Source organism: Anastrepha ludens, chromosome 3, assembly GCF_028408465.1.
Source record: "Anastrepha ludens isolate Willacy chromosome 3, idAnaLude1.1, whole genome shotgun sequence".
Classification (NCBI taxonomy): Eukaryota; Metazoa; Arthropoda; class Insecta; order Diptera; family Tephritidae; genus Anastrepha; species Anastrepha ludens.
Window position 1 is genome coordinate 47,849,974 of NC_071499.1, and position 25,657 is coordinate 47,875,630.

Sequence of the window (25,657 nt, forward strand, 5' to 3'; positions counted from 1 at the left end):
CAAAATAAATTTTCGTTCGAAAATATCTTTATTAGTATATGTAAATACAAAATATAAAATTTTTGAATGTAGATGAGCAAAAACAGCGGCGAAAAAAATAAGGCGAACTGTAAACGGTGGAGAGAAAGGTTAAAGGATGATGAAACAAAATTACAAAACTATAAATTAAGAAACAAGGAAAGAATGCGGAAAGCTAGATAGACGTGGAGAGCACTGGCTGAAGGCAAAGAAGATATAATTCAAGAAAAACGGAAATATAATCGCATACGACAACGAGAGAGGCGCCAAAAACTCTTAGAAAATGGAATGTCATATGCACGTCAAAGCCAAAACGCATCTTACGAATGTAGACAAACCTTGGCGAAAGCTGTTAAAAAAGTGGAGAAAGCGATGCCAAAACACATGCACAGAAGGCTAAAAGTTCTTGAAGTCCTGGTAAAAAAATATAAGCAGTTTGAAGAAAAGAAAAACGTTAACCAATCCAGCAGAACCGTACCAGAAAGCCTAATTAATGTCATCAATGCTTTTTATCAGAATAATAATATTAGTGTGCAAGCTTCGGGAAAGAAAGACGCCATTATAATTGAAGGCAAATTAGTAGCTAAGCGCTTTATGTTAATGACTAGTAATGCCAGTTCTCACGGAAAGGGAGCCGTTGATGGAGTTGGAGCCGTCAATAAAAGAAAAGCGTGGCAAATAACAAAATCTAAAAACGTTGTTTTACCAGATGCACTATCGTTTTATCAATGTGCACAAAACAACATAAATAGAATTAAAATATATTTTATGCCATCTGCTCAAATTGAAAATTTAAAAAGTATGATGGAACAAAATGCCGCATGCGACATGTCGCGTGCGACAGTGATTAAAATTAAATAAAAAAATAAACTTTTATCAAAAAAAAATTAAAAATTACAATTGTTATTAATATTAATGCAACGAAGTCATAAAAAACTGATGCACCCTGGTGATCACGATAAAAAAAAAATAAATAATTGGCGCGTACACTTCTGTTAGGTGTTTGGCCGAGCTCCTCCTCCTATTTGTGGTGTGCGTCTTGATGTTGTTCCACAAATGGAGGGACCTACAGTTTCAAGCCGACTCAGAACGGCACATATTTTTATGAGGAGCTTTTTCATGGCAGAAATACACTCGGAGGTTTGCCATTGCCTGCCGAGGGGCGACCGCTATTAGAAAAATGGCCACGATAGAGCGGTGAAAAATCATAAAAAGCAAAAACCAAAAAAACTCTTAATCTATACATCAATGGCTATCGTCGTACGTGCCGTTTTTTTTTTTAATTTTTTGAGAAAATGGTGCAGGTTTAAAAATGAGTTTGTGTTTTTAGCCTTTTTTTGTTTTCGCAAGGTTTGAAAAAATATTAATTTTTGGAATTATTAAAAATGGCTATCTACCATTGTAGCCAATACATGTACATACAATAATTAAAAAAAAAAAATTAAAATCATTTCATAAATCATCGAGAAATCGAGGCCACCGTGTTCAGAAAAGTCGTTTTGAGAAAAAGTTTAAAGTTTTCATTGGTCATTGTAACTCACTACCTGCACTTATTGGATTGGGTAAAACCTCGTCAATTTTGTTTTTACATATTTTTGAATATATCTACTTTAAGAAAATGTAAAAAAAAAACGATTTTTTTGAAAAATCTCCTTAAATTAATATGGTAAGATGCAACTTTGCAATGGCTCAAAACTCGGAGGACTTTGCAATATTAAAAAAAAGTTTCGAGCATTCGGTAAATGGTAAATGGTAAAATTGCGCAACACAGCCAGTGGAAAAATTGGGCAAATTATTTAAAACTGTTTTGTGGTCGGTCTTTAGCTTCTAGGCGATACTAGGACTACTAAAATGACGGTAAACTTCAATTATTTCTGTGATTTTATCGACATTTTCGACATTTTATTTAACATCGAGAATGCCTGAACGGAATAAACGAAAACAAATTTGCACGTCATTAGCTGTTACAGTATCGGCACAATAAAGACCATTCACAATTTAGGCGGCCGGGATTGCGTTTTCCCCTTTATCGAAGGAAAACTGTAAAATGTACTGAATTTTCTATTTCTGGACTTCCTTTGTTAACACGCTGTAGCTCACAACTGAATGGGACAAAAAAAAAAAAAGAATTATTTTAGTGTTAAAGGTCGCCTTAACAAGGAGCATAAACTTAAAATTGTTCGATTGACACTATACGAGATATCGATCGATACAGCCTACAGTCATCTACCGGGAAAATAAGGTATTATTTTTTTCACAAACTAATTAAAAAAAAAACAATATTTAATTAAAAAAATAAGTAAATAAGTAGACAATACTTGCCAATACGTGATGGTTCTATAATTTTGTTGCGGACTACATGCATACTTATATATATAGGGTGGGCCATGTAAAATTTGCTTTTTCAATCGGACATAAAAGAAACAAATTATTTTTCAAACTTTTTTTTTTATTTTGAAGACTGAACATTGTCATTTATGAATCAAAATTAATATCGTTCAAATGACTGCCACGACTGGCCTCACAGTAGGCCATTCGATCAACCCAATTTTTAAGCACGTTTTCGATTGTTTGGGCTCCAACTTCATGAATGGCAACTTCGATTTCGTGTTTTAAAGCATCAATCGTCTCTGGATGGTTCGCATAGCAGTTGTCCTTAACGGTTCCCCACAAAAAATAGTCCAACGGGCTTAAATCACAGCTCCGAGGCGGCCAATTGGTATCGGAATTCAAAAACGGTAGCCAAAAGTTCGAGTGTAACTTTGGCAGTGTGACAAGTTGCACCGTCCTGTTGAAACCAAATGTCGCCCATGTCATCCTCTTCAATTTTTGGAAACAACTCGTTGAGCATGTCACCGTAAAGCTCGCCATTTACTGTAACCGCGGCTCCTCGCTCTTTTTCGGAAAAAAATGGCCCGATGATGCCGCCAGACCAAAAAAAGCACCAAACCATGCATACTCGTTGTGGATGCATTTGCTTCTCTACAGTAACGTGTGGATTTTCTGAGCCCCAAATCTCACGTTGTTGTTTAATGACGTAGCCAGCGATGTGAAAATCAGAAAAGAAGAAGAAGACTCACCACTTTGGAAACAGGTTTTCAACATTTCCCAACTTTGTTCAAGCGTATAGCGTCGCATTTCGTAAATGTCAAACCTTTAAGTAAATTATGAACACATTTGAAGTGCCATTTGTGTTACCATTCTCAAAAAAATAGGTGGTTCAAAGGGCAAGCGCTATATGACCCACCCTGTATATATATTGTACATATACAAATTTATATATGTGTGTGCGTAGAACTGTTTCATTATTCACATAGTTACTTATATGACTGTGTGTTTTATGTTTTTAAGTCAATGCTATATTTTTGCTTATGGTATACACACACACATAAGTATGTGTATTTATGTTACTTGTAATCCTGTCTCTTTATTTTGTTGTTTAACTTTCTCGTGTTGTGCGCTCAACCATACCGATAAAACGGCAATAAACCAAATATCTGCGCGCTTACTGGGCGCCCAAGCACCCAAGCGCACATCGGCATATTTATGTAGATTTAAATGTATGTACGTGTGTAGATTTGCATATATTTGCACGTACATGTATGTATTTCTAAGTAAATAGGGGTGTATGTATGTACCTAAAATAGCCATACAAGTGACGAGGCGGTTAATAGAGGGCCAAGCGCATAATAAGCGAAGCATTTGTCGTGCCTAAGCCAAAGTGCTTTCCCACCACTTACTCGTACGCAGCAGAGATGAGCCCACAAAAAGCTATACACTCGCGCACAGCCATGCATATGCAGAGCTTATGGTCGCGTAAAACGCGTAGGCTCTTCAAAAGTACTTCATGATACATCGTTTAGTTATGCGCGCGTAGGTATGTATGTGTGCACATAAAAGTGTGATGTATGTGTGCTCATGTATGTGTGAGTGTGTACGTACGTATATTGATGATTCGCCCGAAAAAAGGGTTAAGCGTATTACGTAAGCGCGTCAGTACAGGAGTGTAGCTAAAAACCATTTATTTGTTTTGAACTTTACAATGCTAAGATGCTAAAGCGTGTCATTTCGCTAAATACGTGGCCCGCATGGCAGCGCTTTTTGTACGTACGAGCCCATATGCGCGTCATACGAGCAGAGGCATACGGTAGTGTACAGACACATGCACACATATGCACATATACGCATACACATATATTCATACATACATAGAAATGTGCGCGCTAAAACTCAAGCGCTGTAATTCCTTTCTGTCTAACCACATCGCTTGCTTCTTCCCTACCATTTGGCTTTTGCCGCTTTATAGCCGCTTCCATTTTATTGCTCCTCTCACTCATTTTCTTGCATGCCTTCCGTTTAACCGCGACCATTTTTTTGTCTAAGCTACATACTTAGAGAGGATATGCCTGCTGTTTAGATGGCACATACCTACATACCGATGGTTCTGTTTATTTAGCCACAACGATGACGGATTGATGGCGCCGCAACGTCACAAACACCAACGTTCATCGTTCATCTTTAAATTGGAAAACATTCTTCAAGCAATTTACTTTTGACTGAGTGTTTAGTTATTTATAACTACATGAGAATTCATGTACTCTTCCTTGCATGTATGTGTGCGTAGAAATGTAGAATTATCGCATGAGTGACATTGGAATCGGAAACTTGTCGTAAGCGTTTAAGTGGTAAAAAATTGAAATGGAAATTTTGTGAGCATTCGATCTAAATTAGTTGTTAAGCACCAGTAGATGGGTGTAGAGTACCTCCACTTCACTTTCAAACTTCTTCGAATTCTTTAAATATATTTTTAATACTCAAACTCAAATTATGTAAACCATTTCAATTCACTCTACTCTTCAATTTCAATGACATAATTCTTTTCATTTCAATTTACTCTACTTTAATGACATAATTCTTTTCATTTCAATTTACTCTACTTTTTAATTTCAATGGCATAATTCTTTTCCTTTTTTTTTTGAAACCCGAAACATAAGTAAACACATGGCACGCACCAAATACATTTTTTTTTGTCATATGATACCCCACTCCAAAGCAAAGCCATAGCTTACTGTGAAGTAAGTTAACCTAAACAAAATTTAAGTCAACCTAAGCAAAATTCCGTTGTATAGTATTTTTAAGAGTTTACAATTTTGTTATTGATTTTTACTTGTAACAATGTTTGATTGTAATTATATATTTTATTGATGACAAGGCAAAAAGAAAGTATAAAATAAAGCCATTCTATCAGAAGGCAGTTCAGTCTTAGCCTGATAGTTGGAAGGCAGTCATTTGCCCTACCTAAAAAAAAATCTTTTATTTGAAAAGGAATCCTTAGTCGGCAGGTTTGCTCTAAAGCTCTTCCAGGATAATAAAGACTTCTCAAAGGAATCTTTAGTCGGCAAGTTTGCTCTAAAGCTCTTCCCTGAAGTAAAACACTTTTCATGGCGATCCTGCCACTTTTCATGGGATAGTCAAAGGCTTCCTATGGTCTGCAAATACTCGGTGAAGAAGTGGGCTTGGCTACACTTATTTCGAGTAATAGTGGCGTTACTTCATCCCTCTACAGAGTTTCCTAAAGAAATAACTAATTCAAGTGGATTTTTCTGGAAATACTTGGCAAAGTAGGCGCTGGAAGGGCAGACACCAATGAAAGGTGTCTTCATAGTTTAGACAGGTTACCGAAGATAATTCCCAACCCAATAAATGGTGTAAGAGGCAATTGGAGATATTTCACGCATTTAATTTGAATAAATTAAAAATATTTTTGGATAATGCGTCCTTTTTATTTAGAATTTTATTGGTCTCGATTAACCAAAATTTATTGTGAATTTCTTACGAAAATGTAGTTTTTAAAGTTCGAATTGACTTAGACCATTTGCAAAATTAACTCATTTAATGGCCCATAAATGAGCACAAAGGACGTTAAATGAGTTAAATCAATAAAGAACTATGAGTTATATTTGAAACAATGACTTTAAAGAAATAATTCACGTACATTTACTAATTACTAGTTGTACCCAGCGCGCGTTGCTACGCCAACAACTAAAATAAATTTAAGAAAAATAACTTTAAAGAAAAATCAGTACACAAATATTCAGTTCATTCTAAACCATTTTATTGATTTTGTTTATTTCGAAAAAATCGGTTCAACGGGGCAGAAGTTGCTACTCTGCAGCGCCACCTGGTAGCGAGTGGCAGCAATGAGCATATTCTACAAACCTTCTCCGTGGAAAAATACATACAGGGTTGCCCATATTCGACGGACCCATGTGTTTTTTTTAAATCAAAGAAAAACACAATTTTTTTGATACTGACGATAATAATCATTTTATTTGGTTCAAGTAGATTTGTTGACATCACTTTCTGAATATGATATTTCTCAAATGGCCGCCTTGAGCCTGTACGGCGTATTGTGCCCATTTTGCAGCATTTTCCATAGTTTTAGCTAACATTTCGGCTGGAATACCATATACCTATACCAATTTTTATAATAATCAGTTCAGTAGTTTTTGAGTTCATCGACGAGACACAGACAAACATTCATTTTTATATATAAAGATTTAAAAAAAGTAATCCATTTTGATCATTTGAAAAAAAAAAACTGGAGGGATCTAAAAGGTGGTTAAATTTCAAGGGCCGATGTTGAATGTGAACCACACCTAAACGTCAACGACACCGTTGGACTTCTTTCTTTGGGGTTATTTGAAAGAAAAAGTGTACGTCGAAAAGCCAGCAACAATTCAAGAGCTAAAGGATGAGATAATTCGGCCGTGGCCGCGGCGGCCATTTGGCCAATATTTTGTTCCATACGTAATTGAGCCATATCACTATTATCATAATAAAGAGAAATAACAATAATTTCCTAAAAAATTGTATTTTATTCAAAATCAACACCGGTCCTTGAAACCTATTCGCATCCATTGTTTTTGCACGATTCGTTTACGGTATTTTTTACTCCTCTTGTTGTTGACTCTTACAGTGATTTCGTTGAAATAAGATCCGGCTGTGACTTTCGTTTTATCGAAAATGTATTTCTTCTTCTACACTTTTCTATCAATTCATAATAACAATTTTTTGTAATTTATGCTTAGGCTACTTTCATATTTCTGGGCACATATACAAGTGAAGCCCAAAAGAAACAAGACTGGGGTCATAAACATGTTTTTATAACGCCTTCGTTTAAACGAGAATTTTTTTTTTTAAATTGCCAAAACATTTGAATTGATGAAAAAAGTGTATGGCGATGATTGTCTATCTCATGCCAGAGTTCATGAGTGGTTATCCGATTCAGAGATGGTTGTGAGGACATAAATGAAAATGAGAATACGGGCCGCCCAAAATCAGTAATCACCGAAAACTCCATCGAAATTGTCGTAAATTGATCAGAAATGAATTGAAATCATCGTTGAAGTTCATGGAATCGGAGTTGAACATCTCCAAAATATCCATTTATCGCATTTTAAGTGATCATTTGGGCTTACGAAAGCTCTGAGTACATTTCATTTCGCACAAATTAAGTGAGGACCAAAAATTGCTCAGAATTCAACATCCGACAGACCTCATTAAAGAGGCGAGAAAAGAAGAAAAGACGAGAAATTCCTTTAAAACATTGAAGCCGATGATGAAACGTGGTGTTTCCAAAATGAACCTGAAACTAAGCGTCAAAATGCCGAATGGAAGGCCCAAGATGAGCCAACACCCAAAAAAAAATTGCGTTTGGAAAAGTGTTTTTATGATTCCAAGGGAATCGTCCTCAAGGAGTTCGTGCCAATGGGCCAAACCGTCAATACAATTTTCTATCTTGGCGTGTTGAAGCGTTTGTTGCATCGTACTCGTCGAACTCGCCCTGAATACCGCGAAGGAGGAAGCTGGCGCTTATTGCATTATAATGCACCATCTCATTACTAGAAATCGCATTTTAAGCATCAATCACTCACCGTATTCGCCTGATATGGCTCCCTGTGACTTCTACTATCGGAAAATTGCATTTGGCCGTGAAAGAAAACCTTTTTCGGCGGTAGATGCCATCCAAAAGGCTTGCACCGACATCCTGAAAGACATTCCGGTCAATGACCTGAAATACTCTTTAGAAAAGCTTCTAGATCGCGTAAAACAGTGTATCGAGGCCAGAGGAGACTATTTTCAATAATTGAACTCAAAGTTATCAGAACAAAGCTTTTGTCGTTTCTATTTTGGCTAAGTCTTTTTATTTTGGACTTAACCTTCTATATACTTATATATATAAGTATATGGACAATATATGAAGTGCGAGTTACTGAAAAATTCCATTGACTTTTTATAATATTTTCCCTTATAATTTTCATCGAATGCATGACATTTGTTGTATCATAGAAAATGCGAAACAGCGTCACACAACAAATACGAACGAAAACCTTAAGCGACTTAAAATTTGTACTTTGTTATACTAAACTTTAAGCGTTATTAAACTGTGTACCAAAAAGTTTTCCAAAGTTTCTTTTTAAAAAAATTGAAAATTCTTCGAGCAATCTTTAGCAGTTTCTGAATATTTTTTATAAAAAAAATTTAACATTTTGTGAACAACCTCTTGGCATATCTTAAAGTGTCGTGAATTTTGCATAAATTTTCAAACTTGAATTTAATTTATTAAATAAAAAAAATTACGCAAAATACTTTAGTGTGAAAAATGTATTATTTTAAAAATATAAAGTGACTGAATTATGTGTACACAAGTGCGTACATTCACTTACAAATGATTCTTTAGATTATTCCATTAAGTATTCCGAATCTTATCGTGACGTGGTATCAAAACTTCCAAAAGTTATTAAAACTTAACAACTCAAATGTAAGGGAATAGCTTTCGCTATTTCCCAAAATGTCACATTTCCGGTTATTAACAACACCTCAAACGACCACTTGAACACAAGCACAGCATTTTATTACCCAATCAAATCTTCTCATTACTCAACACCCCCATTCCACTGCACTCCAATTGATTTACTCATAACAGTTCATCTTTGACTTGCCATTAAATTTGCTGTTGAATATTTTAGCCATCGACCTTGACCTTTGCTGCTTACAAAATCACAAGTAATCATCAATTTCCATAAAATAAAGTGAACTCGTGTCTCGCCTTTGCTCTCCAGCTCTTGCAGGCTAGCGACTAACATGAAAAGCAGTGCTTGGCGTTGTTATGGAAACGTTTGGAAATTTACGACTTTTACATAATCAGCGTTAAATGTTAGCGATGAAGCATTTATGTGCAATGCGACGTGTCAATCGAAAGTGGCGAGCAGCAGCAGGGGGAATAATTTGCTCGTAAAAGGTAAGCAGGACAATATGCTGCAGGCGCTGCTGTACGCAATGTTGATGAACGCTGTCGATAGCCAAGCATACCAATACCATACATAAAAAGTGGATGTAGCGCATATTATTGACGAAGAAGCAGCTGAAATCGATACTTGTGCTTTGCCCTTTAAATGCTGTCCAGGGCTGGAGCTGCTGGCGTTGGTGTGGCGCCGTGCTAAAATATAATGTGGGGATGCTGTTTGCGCTTAACGAAATTTTTAAATAATTATAATTCGCTTAAAATGTGTCAGGTTCGGAGAATTTTTGAAGATATTTAAATTGAAATACCTTCAAGAAACGTCTAGGCATGAGTGTACTAATTTCTCAGGCCACATTGTTGAAATATACATATTTCCTCAGTACCAAAAGTTACATACTGCCGCAATTGTAACTCACGTGAACACAACGTGGAAAAATGTTACAGTATCTCCTATACAGCGCCTACTCTTCAGCATTGTGTAGGACAGGCAACGTTCAAAGGTCATAAAATCTTTCACAGAATCTCTATCTGAAACACAGGCGTCCTTTGGCCTCATTGGATGTTGTCTTCGTCCAAGCTTCTGCGTTATACGACAGGACGGGCATAATGAGAGTTTTGTAGACTATTAGTTTTGTTCGTCGAGAGAGGACTTTACTCCCCAATTGCCTTCTTGGTCCAAAGTGCAACTTGTGGTCAAGAGAGATTCTCCGTTGTATCAAGGCTGCATTATTATCGGTGTTAGTGCTGGTTCTCAAATAAACGAAGTCTCTTCTTCTTCAAACTCATAACTGTCAACAGTAGCATGGGTGCCGATACGCGAGTACACCGACTGTTTGTTTGACGACACGAGGTGCTTCGTTTTGTTCTCGCTTACTATCACACCCATTCGCTTTGCTTCTTTGTTTAGAGCTGCTTCGAAGCCACAACTAACAGCGCGGTTGTTAAGCCCGATGATGTCAATGTCGACATCATCGGCATACACCAACAATTGTAGGCTCTTATAAAAAATTGTGCCTGAGTGATTTAGTCCTGCCACTCGCACGATGTTTTCCAGCATCTGGTCCAAGAAGTGACACGATAGAGAGTCACCCTGTCTGGAATCCCGTTTGGTATCAAATGGTTCGGAGAGGTCCTTCCCAATTCAGACGGTCCTGCTGGTATTAAATAATAAATAATTGGCGCGTACACTTCTGTTAGGTGTTTGGCCGAGCTCCTCCTCCCATTTGTGGTGTGCGTCTTGATGTTGTTCCACAAATGGAGGGACCTACAGTTTCAAGCCGACTCCGAACGGCAGATATTTTTATGAGGAGCTGTTTTCATGGCAGAAATACACTCGGAGGTTTGCCATTGCCTGCCGCTATTAGAAAAATGTTTTTATTAATTTTGCTTTCACCGAGATTCGAACCAACGCCCTCTCTGTGAATTCCGAATGGTAATCACGCACCAACCCATTCGGCTACGGCGGCCGCCGCTGCTGGTATTACTCAACATAATTTTGCTGACCAACGCAGCCTTACTAGTTTTTGGCTATACTAATGCGCCTATATTTTTTAGTGCACCCACTTTTAAGTACGTAATTTAAAAAATTCCAGCTTTCCACTTTCTTTTGTGTTCCTTAAAAAATCTATTCTCTACAATTTGCAAGCACTTTCTTTACAATATTGATTTATTTTATTGTCGCACTGAGAGAAGTTTCTAAAATATGCCTGTTATGGCTATCAGCCGCTACGGTGACCCTATAAAATAATTTGATGTTAAAAAGTATTTTTCTTGGCCTCTTCCATTTTTGTTTGTAATCTTCGATTTTCGCTTAATAATATTAAATTAAATGCTGAGTCTCTCTTGCCCCCACAAAACTTTCTACGCTTAATTGAAAGTGGTAACATTAATTTCGCCCCCTGAGTCAAATCTTTCTTATTGTCAGAAGTGCCACAAAAGTTACAGCTGTGCGCCCCAGCGTGTCGGTTGTCCGCAACCTTGTCACTCAGTGCAGTTACGACCCTGCTTTCTATCACTGCTTTACTACCCCTGGTAGGCATCAGTTGATGTTATCACTTGATTTTTTTTTATTGGAGCGCTTCAGGCAACGTACAGTCCGCCAATTATGCTGAACCGTTGTGTACCCGTATTGCCTCTAACTCACGCCCACACCACTTCGTACCACATAGCAGTTACGTGGCATGTTGTTGGCTGCAAGGAGGAAATCATAAATTGTGAAAACAAGAAAACACGCGTTCATTCGCTTTCGTTTGATAAATTTATTACGCTTGTTATTTATTTCGTTTATACGCTTTCATTTTTGTTTCTTATCATTTTGATTTCGAATTTGATTTTGCGGCCATTAGCAGGAGACCCAACTGCCATCGGCGTATCACTTTGGTGGGCACGTTTTCATTTTATTCATTGCGCATTCCATGCTGCTGCGTTTGCTTCATACTTTCAGGTTACTGTCACGCTGTTCATATTTAATTTGATATTCTTACCGAAATGCTGCCCCGACCAGTGCCACATATTTCCATTCTATCGCCAGATTACGCGCTTCATAGAAATTTGGTTTTGGTACTGATTTTAAGGGATACTCGTCAGCAGACATAAATACACATAAACTTATTTCCCCATTGCGAATGCAGTAGCCAAAGCGAAGGTAAAAATATTTTGATTGTAAGCGAATCAATTTAGATACCGTAAATTTTTGCGCCAGCTCGGATTTTCATCTAAATTGGCACGTGCCTATTTAAGTTTACACGTCCGTATGTCTTCTTTTGTTGCTCTGTTAATTCCACGAAATGCTTATGAATTCATAATTTTGCTGTAAATTTCGCTCTTCATCTGCCAGCCACTTCTTAGAATCTCGGAATCTCATCAATCATCTCATGGAAACTTTGGCAGACATTAAAGCTGAAGAATTAGTTTCAGACTGATTAGAATTACACCAGTTGCAAAGTAGCCAACTAAAAAAAAGTATGTTTCAAACGACAAAGATGCGATGGAGTCAATCACTTGCTCTTTTTGGTCCATTATGAACTAGTTCATCAACTGGTGTAACACTGATATATGTTATGGGATGATCCCCTTAACTGGTGTGATGCTAGTACAGCGGCGGACAATTGATATTTGTTGCTGGTATTGAAGAAAAATAGAAGGCAGGTGCAAACTGGTGGTAAAGTATTAATTACTAGGTTTGATTATAACAACTTTACGCAGAATTGGTCGGTTATTTGTTTTCGTGCCTGTGAATATTGCAAACAAAGCAACCCACACTCCTACCATAGATGAAAAGAAACATTTGCTTTAACCTGTCACGGTTGCTTTTGAGACCTCTTACTAAATTTATGCTATACAGTCTGTGTCAGAAGAAAAGAACCCTTTTTTTCTTGTTACTTCAAGATATATTTCGTTCTGCTTTTAGCTACGTAATAGACCCACTAGAGAAAGTGATGAAGGAGTCACGGGTTAAGGTTAAGAAAGGTTGCCCACAAGGCGGTGTACTCTCTCCCCTTCTCTGGTGCTTCGTGGTGGACTCCCTTCTTAATGATCTGCAGGAAATTGGACACACTGTTAAACACCCGGTGAAAGTGAACGTTTGGGGTTGCTTCCCCGAGTGCGTATGTTTGGCACTCTTCACCTAAAATTTGAACGCCGAAAAAATGGTCGAAATTCACAATCGAAGATTTTCGAAGTCGGTGACAAAGATGTATCCAAGAAGAAGCAATTATTGGGTCTTGCAAGACCATAATGACCCAAAACACCAAAGTCGACTCTGTAAGGCCTAGAAACAAAGAAACAAGAAAATGGCGTCACAGTAATGGTCTGGCCTTCTCAGTCTTCAGACGCACCGATTTAAAGCAACTCGTGCGTCAAGTTTGAAAAATCTGGTTCTCTTTGTCGACGAGCTACACAAAAATGCTGGTCAAAGTATGCCGTGAAGATGCTAGGCTATACTCGACTCGGCTTATTGAGTACTGAAATTGATTGAATCCCAGAATAATTCATTGTTATTTTTCGTTAGTTTTAGATGCGCTATGTACTCTACATCGGCTAAAAATGCCGTATCAAGAGTGCGCAGCCTCCTCATAGCTAAGCTTTCATACTCACATAGAAGGTTTCTGACTGTTTCCTCTTCTTCTGTATTAAAGAAAGCTTCTATAGAAATCGAAGTACGGGAGTCCTAACACTCTAGCGTGGCTGCTTATTAAACAATTACCGGTTAATACGCCTATCATTTTTCTGTCTGCTTAGTTCGCATGTTATGAGGTTTTGCCAGCTTGTATTTATTTTTTGATGGTTCCCCTATATACGAGTATAAGTAATTTACAAGCGGCTATAGGCATAGGTATCAGCGCCTTATCCGGTTGGAGATCGAGCGTTGTACCGGTTCGAGCAAGTTCATCTCCCTTGCAGTTCCCTGCCATATTCCTGTGACACTTACACCCTTTTTGACAACTCATTTGCTTCTCATATAATTTCGATCATTTTCCTGTGAAATGATTTATTTTCTTACAAAAATCATATACATCTAGGTTTCAAACTTTGTGCAAATGTGAAAAAAATTCAACGAGTAATCATAAAAAATCTCACGCATTTTCTCCATATAAAATGAAAGTCGAGGATTCGCCAAAAGAAAAAAAAAATTCTCAAAAATCTGTGTAATTTGTGAGGCACTTGAAACTTGCACTTTATCCTGTAAAATTTTAATGGACTACAAAAATGCTTACACAAAATCCTTCTAAAAGTGTGCAATTTTTAAGAGAATTGATTGAGTGTTTTCTCGATGTGCATACAATTTTTTAAAATTTTCATTTAATTGTTTTTGGTGCAAGAATAGAAGGTGTTTTCATAAAAGATTATCAAAATTGAATGAGAGACATATGAATTGCCAAACTGGCCAAAAAGTCATATGACCATAGTTATTTAACGCAGCCTATAGATTTATGAAAACTATTGTTTAAAATTCAAATTCTATGTATATTTTCTGTTTTTTATTTATTCACAAGCGCATGTACTCGTGTATGTATGTGTGCGCATACAGACATTCAAGGAATAAAAGTAAAAAAAAAAAGTAAAGCAATTTCATTGGAAAGGAAATGAAAATATGCACAGATTAGAGCAGCTGTTGAAAATTGAGTTTATTTTCGTATATTAATTTTCACGCATTCCCTCCTCTAATACCCTCGGCTATTGTTGGCATGCGAAAGAATTTACATAAATAAATGTTCGTTTTCATATATTTCACATATAAATTTGAATGTATTATTAAATTGAAATTCTAAATTAAATTCTAAATATAATATTTGAATTCCCAATGCTTTTTCTCATCACAATTCAGGTGGATGGCCAGGAAATAGAATATTTTCATTACTGGTAGGCGTTTTCCAACTTATTTATGTTAAATTTATTTGCTCGGGCAAACTTAAAACAAAAAATGTGTTTCTATTCTAAATATTAGTTTTGTTTGGCTGCATTTGGTGCAGTGACGCCAGCAGGCTAGTAACTTTTTACAGTAAATTAGATTTCATTAAAAGTAATCAATTAAGTTTTGATGCTGATTAATTCATGCAGCCTGCGAAAACAATATAGAATAGAATATTTTCAACAGTTGTGACTACATTTCGTTTGTTTCTTTAATTTTCATTAATTTTTTATAAATTCAAAGTTAATTCTACCAAAAAAAAATTCTACATTCGTTATATGGAGAAGATGCGCGTCAGGCGCAAAACTATCAAAAATTAAAGGGAATTTCGAGCTAATTCAAACTCACATTTTATTGTACTAAAAAATCGTATAAATCAAGGAACCAAACTTTGTGTAAAATTTGAAAAAATTCAACCAATTGTCACGCATTTTCTACTTTCAAAAAGGAAAGTCGAGCATTCGCCAAAAAAATTGCCAATAATTCGATGCGATTTTTCAGAAATTCGAAACTTGTCCTTTTTTATAGCAAAATTTAATGGACTGTAAAACAGCGCACCCAAAATTTTTCTAAAAACTCTAAAGAAATTAATTACAATTTTTGTGGTAATTTTTTTCGATTTTTATAATTTTTATATAAAGTTTAAAATTTGGATTGCTTTTGCCAAAATGTGTTCATTAAAACGTAATTCAATATCTATTCGCGAGAAAAGGTTAATAATTGATGCCGTTGATCAAGCTGATAAATCGAAGCAAGAAATTGCTAAACAATTTAATATTCCGCCGAGTACTCTTTCAACAATTAAAAAAAAAATAGGGAGATTATTTGCAACACTAAGGCATTAAAGATGAAAAGAATGCGGGCTGCTGAATATGGATACATTGAGCACTGTTTGTTTAAATGGTTTTCACAATGTCGGACTCAAAACATTCCTTTAGGATGTTCGTTAATTAAAGCCAAAGCTGAAGAATTCGCTGTACGTATGGGGCACAGGGGGCTACTTTGCGAACAAAAAGGCTTGGATGACTACTGAAATATGGTTGGATTACTTAGAAAAATTTGACAACGAAATGACTAAGGCTAATCGCAAAGTGTTATTGCTCGTTGATAACTGCATGGCACACAAAAACCTTACATCACTGAAATCTATTAAATTACAATTTCTGCCGCCAAACGCAACATCGAAACTACAACCTCTAGATCTGGGAATACGAGCAATTAAAAAATTCAAGCAATTCTATCCCAATAGGTGTTCAAATTTTTAATCAATGATATGGAAGAGGGGCGCAAATGTAATATCAACGTTCTACAAGGCATCAGAATGGCCCATAAAGCATGGGAAAACGTAAAACAACCAAAGATTGTCAACTATTTTGCGACATGTGGCTTTGTCGACAGTCCAAATATTTTGACCGCAAATGATTATATTCAAGGCAGCGAAGAATGGCTTGTCGTTAAAAACCATTTCAATTTGGATGAACGATTCGATGATTTTGTTACTTTCGATGACAAACGTCAGTTCTACGGGTCTTATTACTGATGATGACATTGTTGATAGTGTTTTGAACAAAAATACAGTCGACATTGTTGAGGAGGATGAAGAGGTCGAAAACGTTATCACTGCCAAAGAAGCTAAACAAATAGTTGAAAAGCTCCAAACTTTTCTTGAGGCACAGGAAGCTATACCAAAAAGTGCATTCGATAGCTTAGCATCTGTTGAGCGAAGTATTGTCGGCTGCATTCGAAACTTGCGCAAACAAACAAAAATAACCAATTATTTTAATAAAATCTAATTGCAGAAATGTATAACTTTTCATTTTTTATTATATATCCAGCCCACTTCAGCGCAGTTTTTTCATTATTTTGATGTAAACAGGTAAAAATAGTATTTACTATTGTGGGCAAAAAGTAAGGTGAATTTATTTGTCAAACTTCGCGGGACTAAAATTTCGCTCTAGTTATTTTGTTCATGTGCTGGCAGCACTGTTAATAACATCTGGGCCAACTTTCATGTGAATGTCAATATCAGTAATATATTTACGCTTGAGTTTACCAAACGACCAAGAGTGCATTTTTCGATTTTTACAATGTCTGATTTGATTGAGCAGAGAAGTGCCATCAAATTTTGTTTGCGGAATGAAATTTCGGCTGCGGAAACGTTTAGAATGTTGCAGAAGGCATTTGGTGATTCGACCATGTCGCAGAAAAATGTTTATAGGTGGTACAAAGACTTCAAAGAGGGTCGAGAACGTGTTGATGACTTGGAGCGCTCCGGACGACCATCGACATCAACAGATGACCAACACGTCAATAAAGTGAAGGAGTTAGTGCTCAAAAATCGTCGGTTGACTGTTAAAGACCTTACTGATATGATCGGAATATCAGAAGGATCTGTGAAAACCGGTGCATTTTGAAAGACCATTTGGGCCTACGAAAAGTCAAATCTCGTTTGGTACCGAAAACCCTCAATTTATTGGAAAAAAATCGTCGCGTTGATGTGTGTGAAACAATGCTTTCAGACTATCAGCACGAGCTCAAATGTATCATTACGGGAGATGAGACTTGGATTTATGCTTACGACCCTGAAACAACCGACCAATCAAACGAATATCGTGCTAAAGGCGAGGCCAGACAGAAAAGAGCACGTCAAAGTCGTTCAAAAATAAAGGTCATGATGACAGTTTTTTTCGATTTTCGTGGTGTGGTGCACTATGAATTCCTTCCACCTGGCCAAACTGTTAATAAGGAATATTATTTGAGCGTTATGCGTCGTTTACGTGAAGCAATTCGTCTAAAAAGACCAGAATTATGGGCCAACAACTCTTGGTTTTTGCATCACGATAATGCACCGTCTCACACTGCACTCGTTCTTCGTGACCATTTCGCCAAAAATTTCACGCATATCGTTCCACAACCACCGTATTCGCCTGATTTGGCTCCGTGTGACTTCTGGCTATTCCCAAAACTCAAGAGACCACCCGGGGAACCCGTTTCGAGTCGATTGAGGAGATAAAAGCTGAATCGAAGAAGGTGCTGATGGCTATACCGGAAATGGACAATTTGACATGTTTCGGGGATTGGAAAAATCGTTGGCATGAGTGTATTTCATCGAGAGGGGATTATTTTCAAGGGGATGAAATTGATTTACAAGAATAAATAAAGATTTTTCATTTTACAACCAAATTCACCTTACTTTTTGCCCACAGTAGTATAACGAATTTTCTTTCAGATTTCTTTAAATTACGTTTTTCCAAGGTTTTACCAATAAGTACCTACCTATAGCGAATAAATAGATAAAACGAAACATTTTTTGGTTCCCTTCAGATTCGTTATATAAAGGTTGCACTGTACTTTAAAATTAATGTTTTTTTCAAAATAATTTTTAATACTTTTCTGTCTTAGTTCTTAAAATGTAATAAATTTTATAATTCCAATGGAAAAAAAGTACCGAAGACAAAAAAAAAAAAGTAGTCAATTATTAGAGATAATTCGGATCAGCTCTCGTAAATTTTAATATTTTAAAATTAGTATTTTTTTAAATAACTTTTTAATTTTTTTTTGGCTCAAGACTTTCACTATACTAAATTTTATAATTACAATGGGAAAAGAGTACCGAGTTTGCTTATGTGCAAAGAGTGATGCACCCTAATGTACATACCAACGTTTGCTAAGCAAGAGTACATGCAGTGTACTTGCTTAAATTAATACCATCCGTACTTTTTTGAAGTGTTTCAAATGGAATATAACAAAGCAAATTTCTATTAATCCCATTGAATTCTTTTGTAGTTGTCTATAAAAACCAAACTTACCTGCAGCACAGCAAATATGAGCGCAAACACAGTGATGACCAACAGACATGCGGCCACCGCAATGGCAGTAATTGTCGTCAGCGGTGAACCCACACGCGAAAAGAAGCCACCGAAGGCGCCACCATTGCCGCCCACAGCATCCTCGTCCAACAGACCGCCATACAAGCCGCCACTATATGCACTACCGAATTGTTGTTGCTCAGCGGCCGCCGCAATGCGACGTTTGCCCGCCGGTGATGCATTGATGCAACCGCCTGCAAAAACAAACACAAGTGACATGCTGAAGTCGATGAAAGAGTTTCGAATTGTGCGCACATTAATGAATATGCACACATACGCACACACTCACGTACATATTAAATGTATTGTATGTGCCTCAACCAACTGACGAATATCCACTATCATTCACTTACCAGTATCCTTATCACAATGACAGCATGACTGATCCTCCGGTGCCGCATCGGTGGGACAGCAGGGCACACATTGATTATTCAAACGATCCAAATGTAAGGGGAAAGCGCACGTTTTGCACGAATATTGGCCAGGCCCGGAGCAGGAACGACACGAGTCATGACACGTTTTACATGTTTGCGTGGGTGAGTCGTAGTATTGTGAGCCCAGGCACTCCATACAGAGGCCACCGTCTAGCATGAAATGCAGCGGACAGGATGTGCAGGCCAGTGGACCGGCACCTGTGGCAATTGTAGCGCGCGGTAATAGTTGGCGTAAGTGAATAGATGTAATAGTAGTAGAAGAAGAAGAAGAAAATAGAGTATAGAAAATAAAACAAATGAGTTATGCATTCATGGAACGTTGGTTGGCAAATCTAGCGTTGCTGCAAAGCATCAGATTTGCGAAAATTGAAATTTAACAAATCCACACACTCAGCGGCACGTGTTGCTAGTCGCTGTTAAACAGCTTTGCAACATTGGCAGAAGGCACACACACAACTTACCGTTGCAAGTTTTGCAATAATGATGACACTTCTGACAGCCAAACTCAGACTTGTAGAAACCCTCCGGGCACTCGGGATGACATTCGCCGCCAGCCAACTGCCAACCTGTCGGACACTGAACGCACTGGTCACGACGCGGTCCGCTGCAGGTGTGACAGCTGAGGTAACACTTAGCGCAGGTGCCACGGTCGCTGTAATAGCTGCAAGGGGAGAAGAAATGTAGATTGTTGAAGAAAATAAAGTTTTAGCAATAGAGTTTATTGGAAGCAAAGAAAAAATACAAAAATAATCCTTAAGTGTAAATTTTTTATGCTGGTCATTACTGGCAACACAGAAAAGTGACGATGCGCGCAGTAGTTCGGCGAGCGAGCGGTGGTGGTCAGGGCGAGCAGCTGAAAGTGTGAAAAAGTTGTTGATAAATTTTCTTTCTACTTTAGTGCCACAGTAGTTGGGATGATGCTGTTCGTGCTGTTGTTTTTACAGCAGCTGCTTGTTAGCGAAAAAGTTCTGTGCAGCGGCGGAGCTAACGGACACACCTCTGCAACTTTAAAACTTTTAATGGTGACGCAATCTTTATGGTGCTTGTGCTATGAGTTCATGTAGATAGTTGTTATTTTAAATATTTGAACAGGTTAAAAAGTGACGGAAGCTTAATCGTGAGCACTTCAATGCGATAAGCATAAATAAAATGGACAAATAAAAAAGAAATGCATGAGGTAATAAAGGGAAACTGAAAACAAAGTTCAAAATCAAATAAATTGAAATGAAAGAGAATTGCTGGAACGCACGAAAGTTGTTTATGCCATTTAGAGATAAATTTCTAATGAATTTGTATGCAGTAAAACTAAAATAAATCGAGATTCTGAATTGTTTTGTTTGTCAAATAAAAATCTCCATTACAAAAATGTATGTTGCACAACAAAAAAATAAAATTTTAACAATATCATGCGATTTGCTTTAAAATAAAAAAAAGTTTTAAAAATATTTAAATACTCAATAGTTTCAGCTTATAAAATTTTATTAAATTTACAATTTCCAAAAAAAAAAACAAAAAAATGTTGGGAAAGGAACAAAATTAGTAAAATTTTAAATTAGTTTAATGCAAAGCGAAAAATCAATTCACAAATTGCACTATTACGAATGCCATGTAAAGGATGGTTAAATTTCAAGAGCCGATGTTGAATGTGAACCACACCTAAACGTCAACGACACCGTTCGACTTCTTTCTTTGAGGTTATTTCAAAGAAAAGGTGTACCTCGATAAGCCAGCAACAATTCAAGAGCTAAAGGATCAGATAATTCGGCACATTAACGGCATAGAACCTCAATTATGCCTCAGCGTCATCGAAAATTTGGACCATCGGATGGAGGTGTGCGGTGCAGAGGCTACAACAGCTATTTGGCCAATATTTTATTCAATGCGTAATTGAGCCATACCAATATTATCACAATAAAGAGAAATGACAATAATTTTCTAAAAAAATTGTATTTTATTCAAAATCAACACCGGCCCTTGAAACTTAACCACACTTCATATTACGAGCACATGCCTTCTAAATGTATGCTTTAATATTGCTACTGAAGTAAAGAAATGTGTTTTGCAGCGAACAAAGAAAAAGATTTAGATTAGACGATAGCCCTGGCAGCTAGTGCTTAATTAATTATAATTTTAACTGCAATTCATCTAAATAAATAAATAAAAGATTTAGATTAAAATTACAGCAAGGAATAAGGTAAAGGCGAAAAGAAGAAAAGGACAAAGGCAATGATAAAATGAAGATACAAAAGGGAAGTTAAATTAAAATATTTAGTATAGGCAAAAAGGTGAACGTGAATATGAAGATAAGGAGGGTAGAATAAAAATAAAGAAAAAGCGATAAAGGTGAAGATAAAAAACAAAATGCAATAGGGGATAAAAAGATAGAGCTAACAGATAAAGATAAGGAGGCAGAGATAGAAATAAAACTGAGTATAAAACTAAGTAAAAAAACTAACTACAATTGGAATTTTGACTGGTCGAAAAAATTAAATAAAATCATCAAGAAAAAATTTAATTTAAGGGGACAAATACCTGTAAAATTTCGAATTTTTTTTTTAATTTTAAATTTAGAAGATTAAATACCGCAATGAAAAACTTGTATTTTTTAATTAACCCTCAGACTGCTTTAAATAGGAGAAGCAGGCAAAACAACATACATACAGTTAATTGAATTTTCATACCTAGTGACTTAGCACCAAATTTGGATAGTGACACAAAACCAAAAAGTTTCATGCTCAGAATTTTAATTTTTCTAATAAAATAAAATGTCGCAAGCAGCCATTAAGTGCAACAACTTTTAGACACTTTGTCACTTTTACAACATCAACGTCAAACGCTAACTATGTATGTACTCTCAAGAGCTCATTTCATGCTTCCTTACACCACCCTCGTTCTTCCCTCCACAACACTATCCCACCCCTTACGTCCGTCCTTCCCTCCTGCCTTTTCGAACGTAAATTAATGCGCTCTTTAATAAGCGACAACAACTCCCATTAATTACCCATCAGCGCAGGTAGTGCGACATTCGCCGCTTTGCAGTTGCAATCCTTTGGCGCAGGCGGTGCAATTCATTCGTGACACACACTGGGTGCAAGTGTGCAGGCATTTCGCGCAAATGCCCGCCTCCATGTAGAAGCCATCATCACAGCTACTGACGCAGCGATGCGATTGTAGGAGTAAACTTTGCGGGCACGAGAGGCAATTCGATTCGGTGGGTCCATCACAGGTTTCGCAGGTGGAGTGACAGGTGTGGCAGTGATTGTTGTCGTAGTACTCAGCTGCAAGTGATGAAGAGAAAAAGTAGAAAAGAATAAAAATTAAAACGGAGTAGAGTGAATGAGTTGTTAATTAGTTATCTTCGGTGATAAAAGTTTATATAATATTGCAGCCGATTGTCGTAAGTGTTTTGAAATATATTTTTTAAATGTGTACATAATTATATATATAAATGTTGATATTCAAAAATTTACTATTGGTTTTGCTTAGAAATAATAATAAAAAAATAATAATAAATAGGGTTCAATGCAGTAATCAGTAAATTTGCGAGAAAACCAAAAAAAAATAAAAAATAAAAAAAAAATGTTAAAATATTAATTAGAATTTTTCATATAAAATATTTATCTGGTACAGAAGTAACAAAGTATCTTTAAAACCTAAGAATAATTCAATTTATTCATTAACAGAAATAAAATTGTAAATATTTAAAAAATAAAAATAGATGTTAAAATATAGTAAAATTAAAAGAACAGTATCTTCTAGCCCTCATATTCGATATGGAAATAAGTTTCCGCCCTCTTAAGAGGGGAGAGGGGAGGAAAAAATTAATTTAGCACTGCAAAGTTTTTTCTATATTTTAATGAACATCTAAAAAGTATAAAAAATTTTTTTACTGGTTAAAATAAGTTGAAAAAATGTTTAACATAGAAATTAGTAGAGCGCTGCAACGCTGGAGCATCCAACTGGCGTACAAGATACAGCTCGTAATTATTAATAGGACTATGAATAAGTTCGTTTCGGTTTTACAACAGATGGCGTAACTTGATTATTATTCCATCGATCCACATTTCCAAACATTCATTGGAGAGCTACTGTCGTAAGGCACAAACGTCAGTATAAGTTTTTTATTTGAAGCGTAAACAACAATATTTTTACCACACTTGAAAATGTCGAATTTCGTGCCAAATAATGTGTTTTTGCGGGGAATTCTTCTTCATTATTTTAATATGAAGAAAAAAGCAGCCGAAAGTCATCGTATCTTGGTGGAAGTTTATGGTGAGCATGCTCTATCTGAGCGAACGTGCCAGAAGTGGTTTGCACGCTTTAAAAGTGGTGATTTTGGCTTGGAAGACGAAGAACGCGAGGGTGCGCCGCCAAAGTTCATGGATACCGAATTGGAGGAATTGCTCGATCAAGATCCGGCTCAAACGCAAGAAGAGGTTGCAAAAATTTTGGGAGTTGATCAATCAACCATTTCCAAACGTTTAAAAGCCATGGGAATGATCCGAAAGGTAGGCCATTGGGTGCCGTATGAATTGAAGCCAAGAGACGTTGAACGCCGTTTTATGGCATGCGAACAACTGCTTCAACGGCACAAAAGAAAGGGTTTTTTGCATCGAATTGTGACTGGTGATGAAAAGTGGGTCCATTACGACAATCCAAAACGTCGGGCAACGTATGGATACCCTGGCCATGCTTCAACATCGACGTCGGCGCAGAATATTCATGGCCTGAAGGTTATGCTGTGTATCTGGTGGGACCAGCTGGGTGTTGTGTATTATGAGCTACTGAAACCGAATGAAACGATTACGGGGGATGTCTACCGACGACAATTGATGCGTTTGAGCCGAGCACTGCGAGAAAAACGGCCGCAATACGCCGATAGACACGACAAAGTTATTTTGCAACATGACAATGCTCGGCCACATGTTGCACAAGTGGTCAAAACATACTTAGAAACGCTCAAATGGGATGTCCTACCCCACCCGCCGTATAGTCCAGACCTTGCGCCATCCGATTACTATCTCTTCCGATCGATGCAACATGGCCTGGCTGACCAGCACTTCCGTAATTACGATGAAGTCAAAAAATGGATCGATTCGTGGATTGCGGCAAAACCGACCGAATTTTTCACAAAGGGAATCCGTGAATTGCCAGAAAGATGGGAAAAAGTAGTAGTAAGCGATGGACAATATTTTGAATATTAAATTTGTAACCATTTTACGTCAATAAAGTTTCAAATTTCGAAAAAAAACCGCACGAACTTATTCATAGTCCTATTATCTAAAGCAAAAAATTCAAATGGATTTCTAATTATCATGATTTTTTATTCTAGACGAACTAAGAAAACTGAGGGAAATTCCAAAATTTCAGCTTTTTGGAGGTTTTAAAGAAAAAAATGCCTTTCTATAAAAAAAAATTACTTCAACTTGGTATAAAAATCTTGAAAATTTTTTTTTTATCTATTTGTTGGTTCAAATAGAAGAGGATTTAATTCTGAAGGGAACAAGCTATGATTCATTTCAAAAGTTCATTAGTTTTTTTTCATTCATGTACGCCAATTCAAAGAAATCATAAAAATGAAAAGTCGAGAAAAGAAGATAAAGTTTGTACTATAGCTGTCCGGTCACAGCGGTCTATGGAAATATTGAGAATTAGGCTCTGTAACTTTGTGTGAATATTTTGAAATATATTAGGAATCGCTTAAAACGAAAAAAAAAAATTGATTTTTTTGACCTTATAAACCAGGCTCCTCCATTATAAGAAGTGTCGCTTCTGATACTATTTTTGTGTTCGCTGTAGTAATAAACTGGTGATTTGAAGGTGTGTATATAAGAGGTCTCGATCGCAGTAGTTGACATTCGTTTGAAGCGTAAAGATCATTTTTTATCTGACGCCAAAAATGTTCACGTTCGTCCCGAAAAAACAGCATTTGCGGGAAGTCATGCTTCATTTCTTACCTCTTAAAGAAAAGTGCAGCTGAAACGTGTCGTATATTGATCAATATTTACGGTAGACGCGCTCCATCAATACCACTTGTAAAGAGTGGTTTCGAAGCTTCTAAAGTGGCAATTTTGACGTGAGTGATAAGGATCGAACGAGCGAAGGGGCACCGAAAAAATTCAAAGATACTCAACTACAAAAATTGTTTGATGTAGACGCATGCCGAACCCTTGATGATATGTCTAAAGAGTTGGCAGATCAACTGTCGGCAAACGTTTACACGCGATAGTCGAGAAAGCAGGTACCAGGTAAATGGGTGACACATCAATTAAAGACGAGGGATATCAAGAGACGTGTGAGATGCTTCTTGAATGGCAGAAAAGAAAAAGTTTTCTGCATCGCATCGTCACTGGGGATGAAAAATGGATCATTTATGAAATAACCTAAGCGTCGAAAATGTTGGAGCCTGCCAGGTGAACTAGGCCCATCGACAGTGAAAAAAATATACATGCTTCAAAGGTTATGTTGTGCATCTGGTAAGATCAGAAGGGTATCATCTATCTATGTTAGATCGCTATCGACTGCAGCTACTGCGTTTGAATCGAGCTCTCAAATAAAAAAACGGCCGTAATGGGACGGTAGACATGACAAACTAACTTTGCTGCATGACAACGCCAGG

General features: G+C 36.8%; 1 protein-coding gene across 2 annotated transcripts in view; it reads right to left on the reverse strand.

Annotated features, from left to right (window-relative positions):
* The window catches only part of LOC128857892 (furin-like protease 2), a 239,035-nt gene that overhangs the window by 21,278 nt on the left and 192,100 nt on the right, over positions 1–25,657 (reverse strand). For both annotated transcript variants that reach the window (XM_054093712.1, XM_054093711.1), the window contains exons 12-15: positions 22,040–22,316; positions 19,500–19,699; positions 18,958–19,236; positions 18,545–18,798 (exon numbers count right to left, since the gene is read on the reverse strand). In XM_054093712.1, coding sequence (XP_053949687.1) covers positions 18,545–18,798; positions 18,958–19,236; positions 19,500–19,699; positions 22,040–22,316 — 1,010 coding nt within the window. The remainder of the gene's footprint in view (positions 1–18,544; positions 18,799–18,957; positions 19,237–19,499; positions 19,700–22,039; positions 22,317–25,657) is intronic.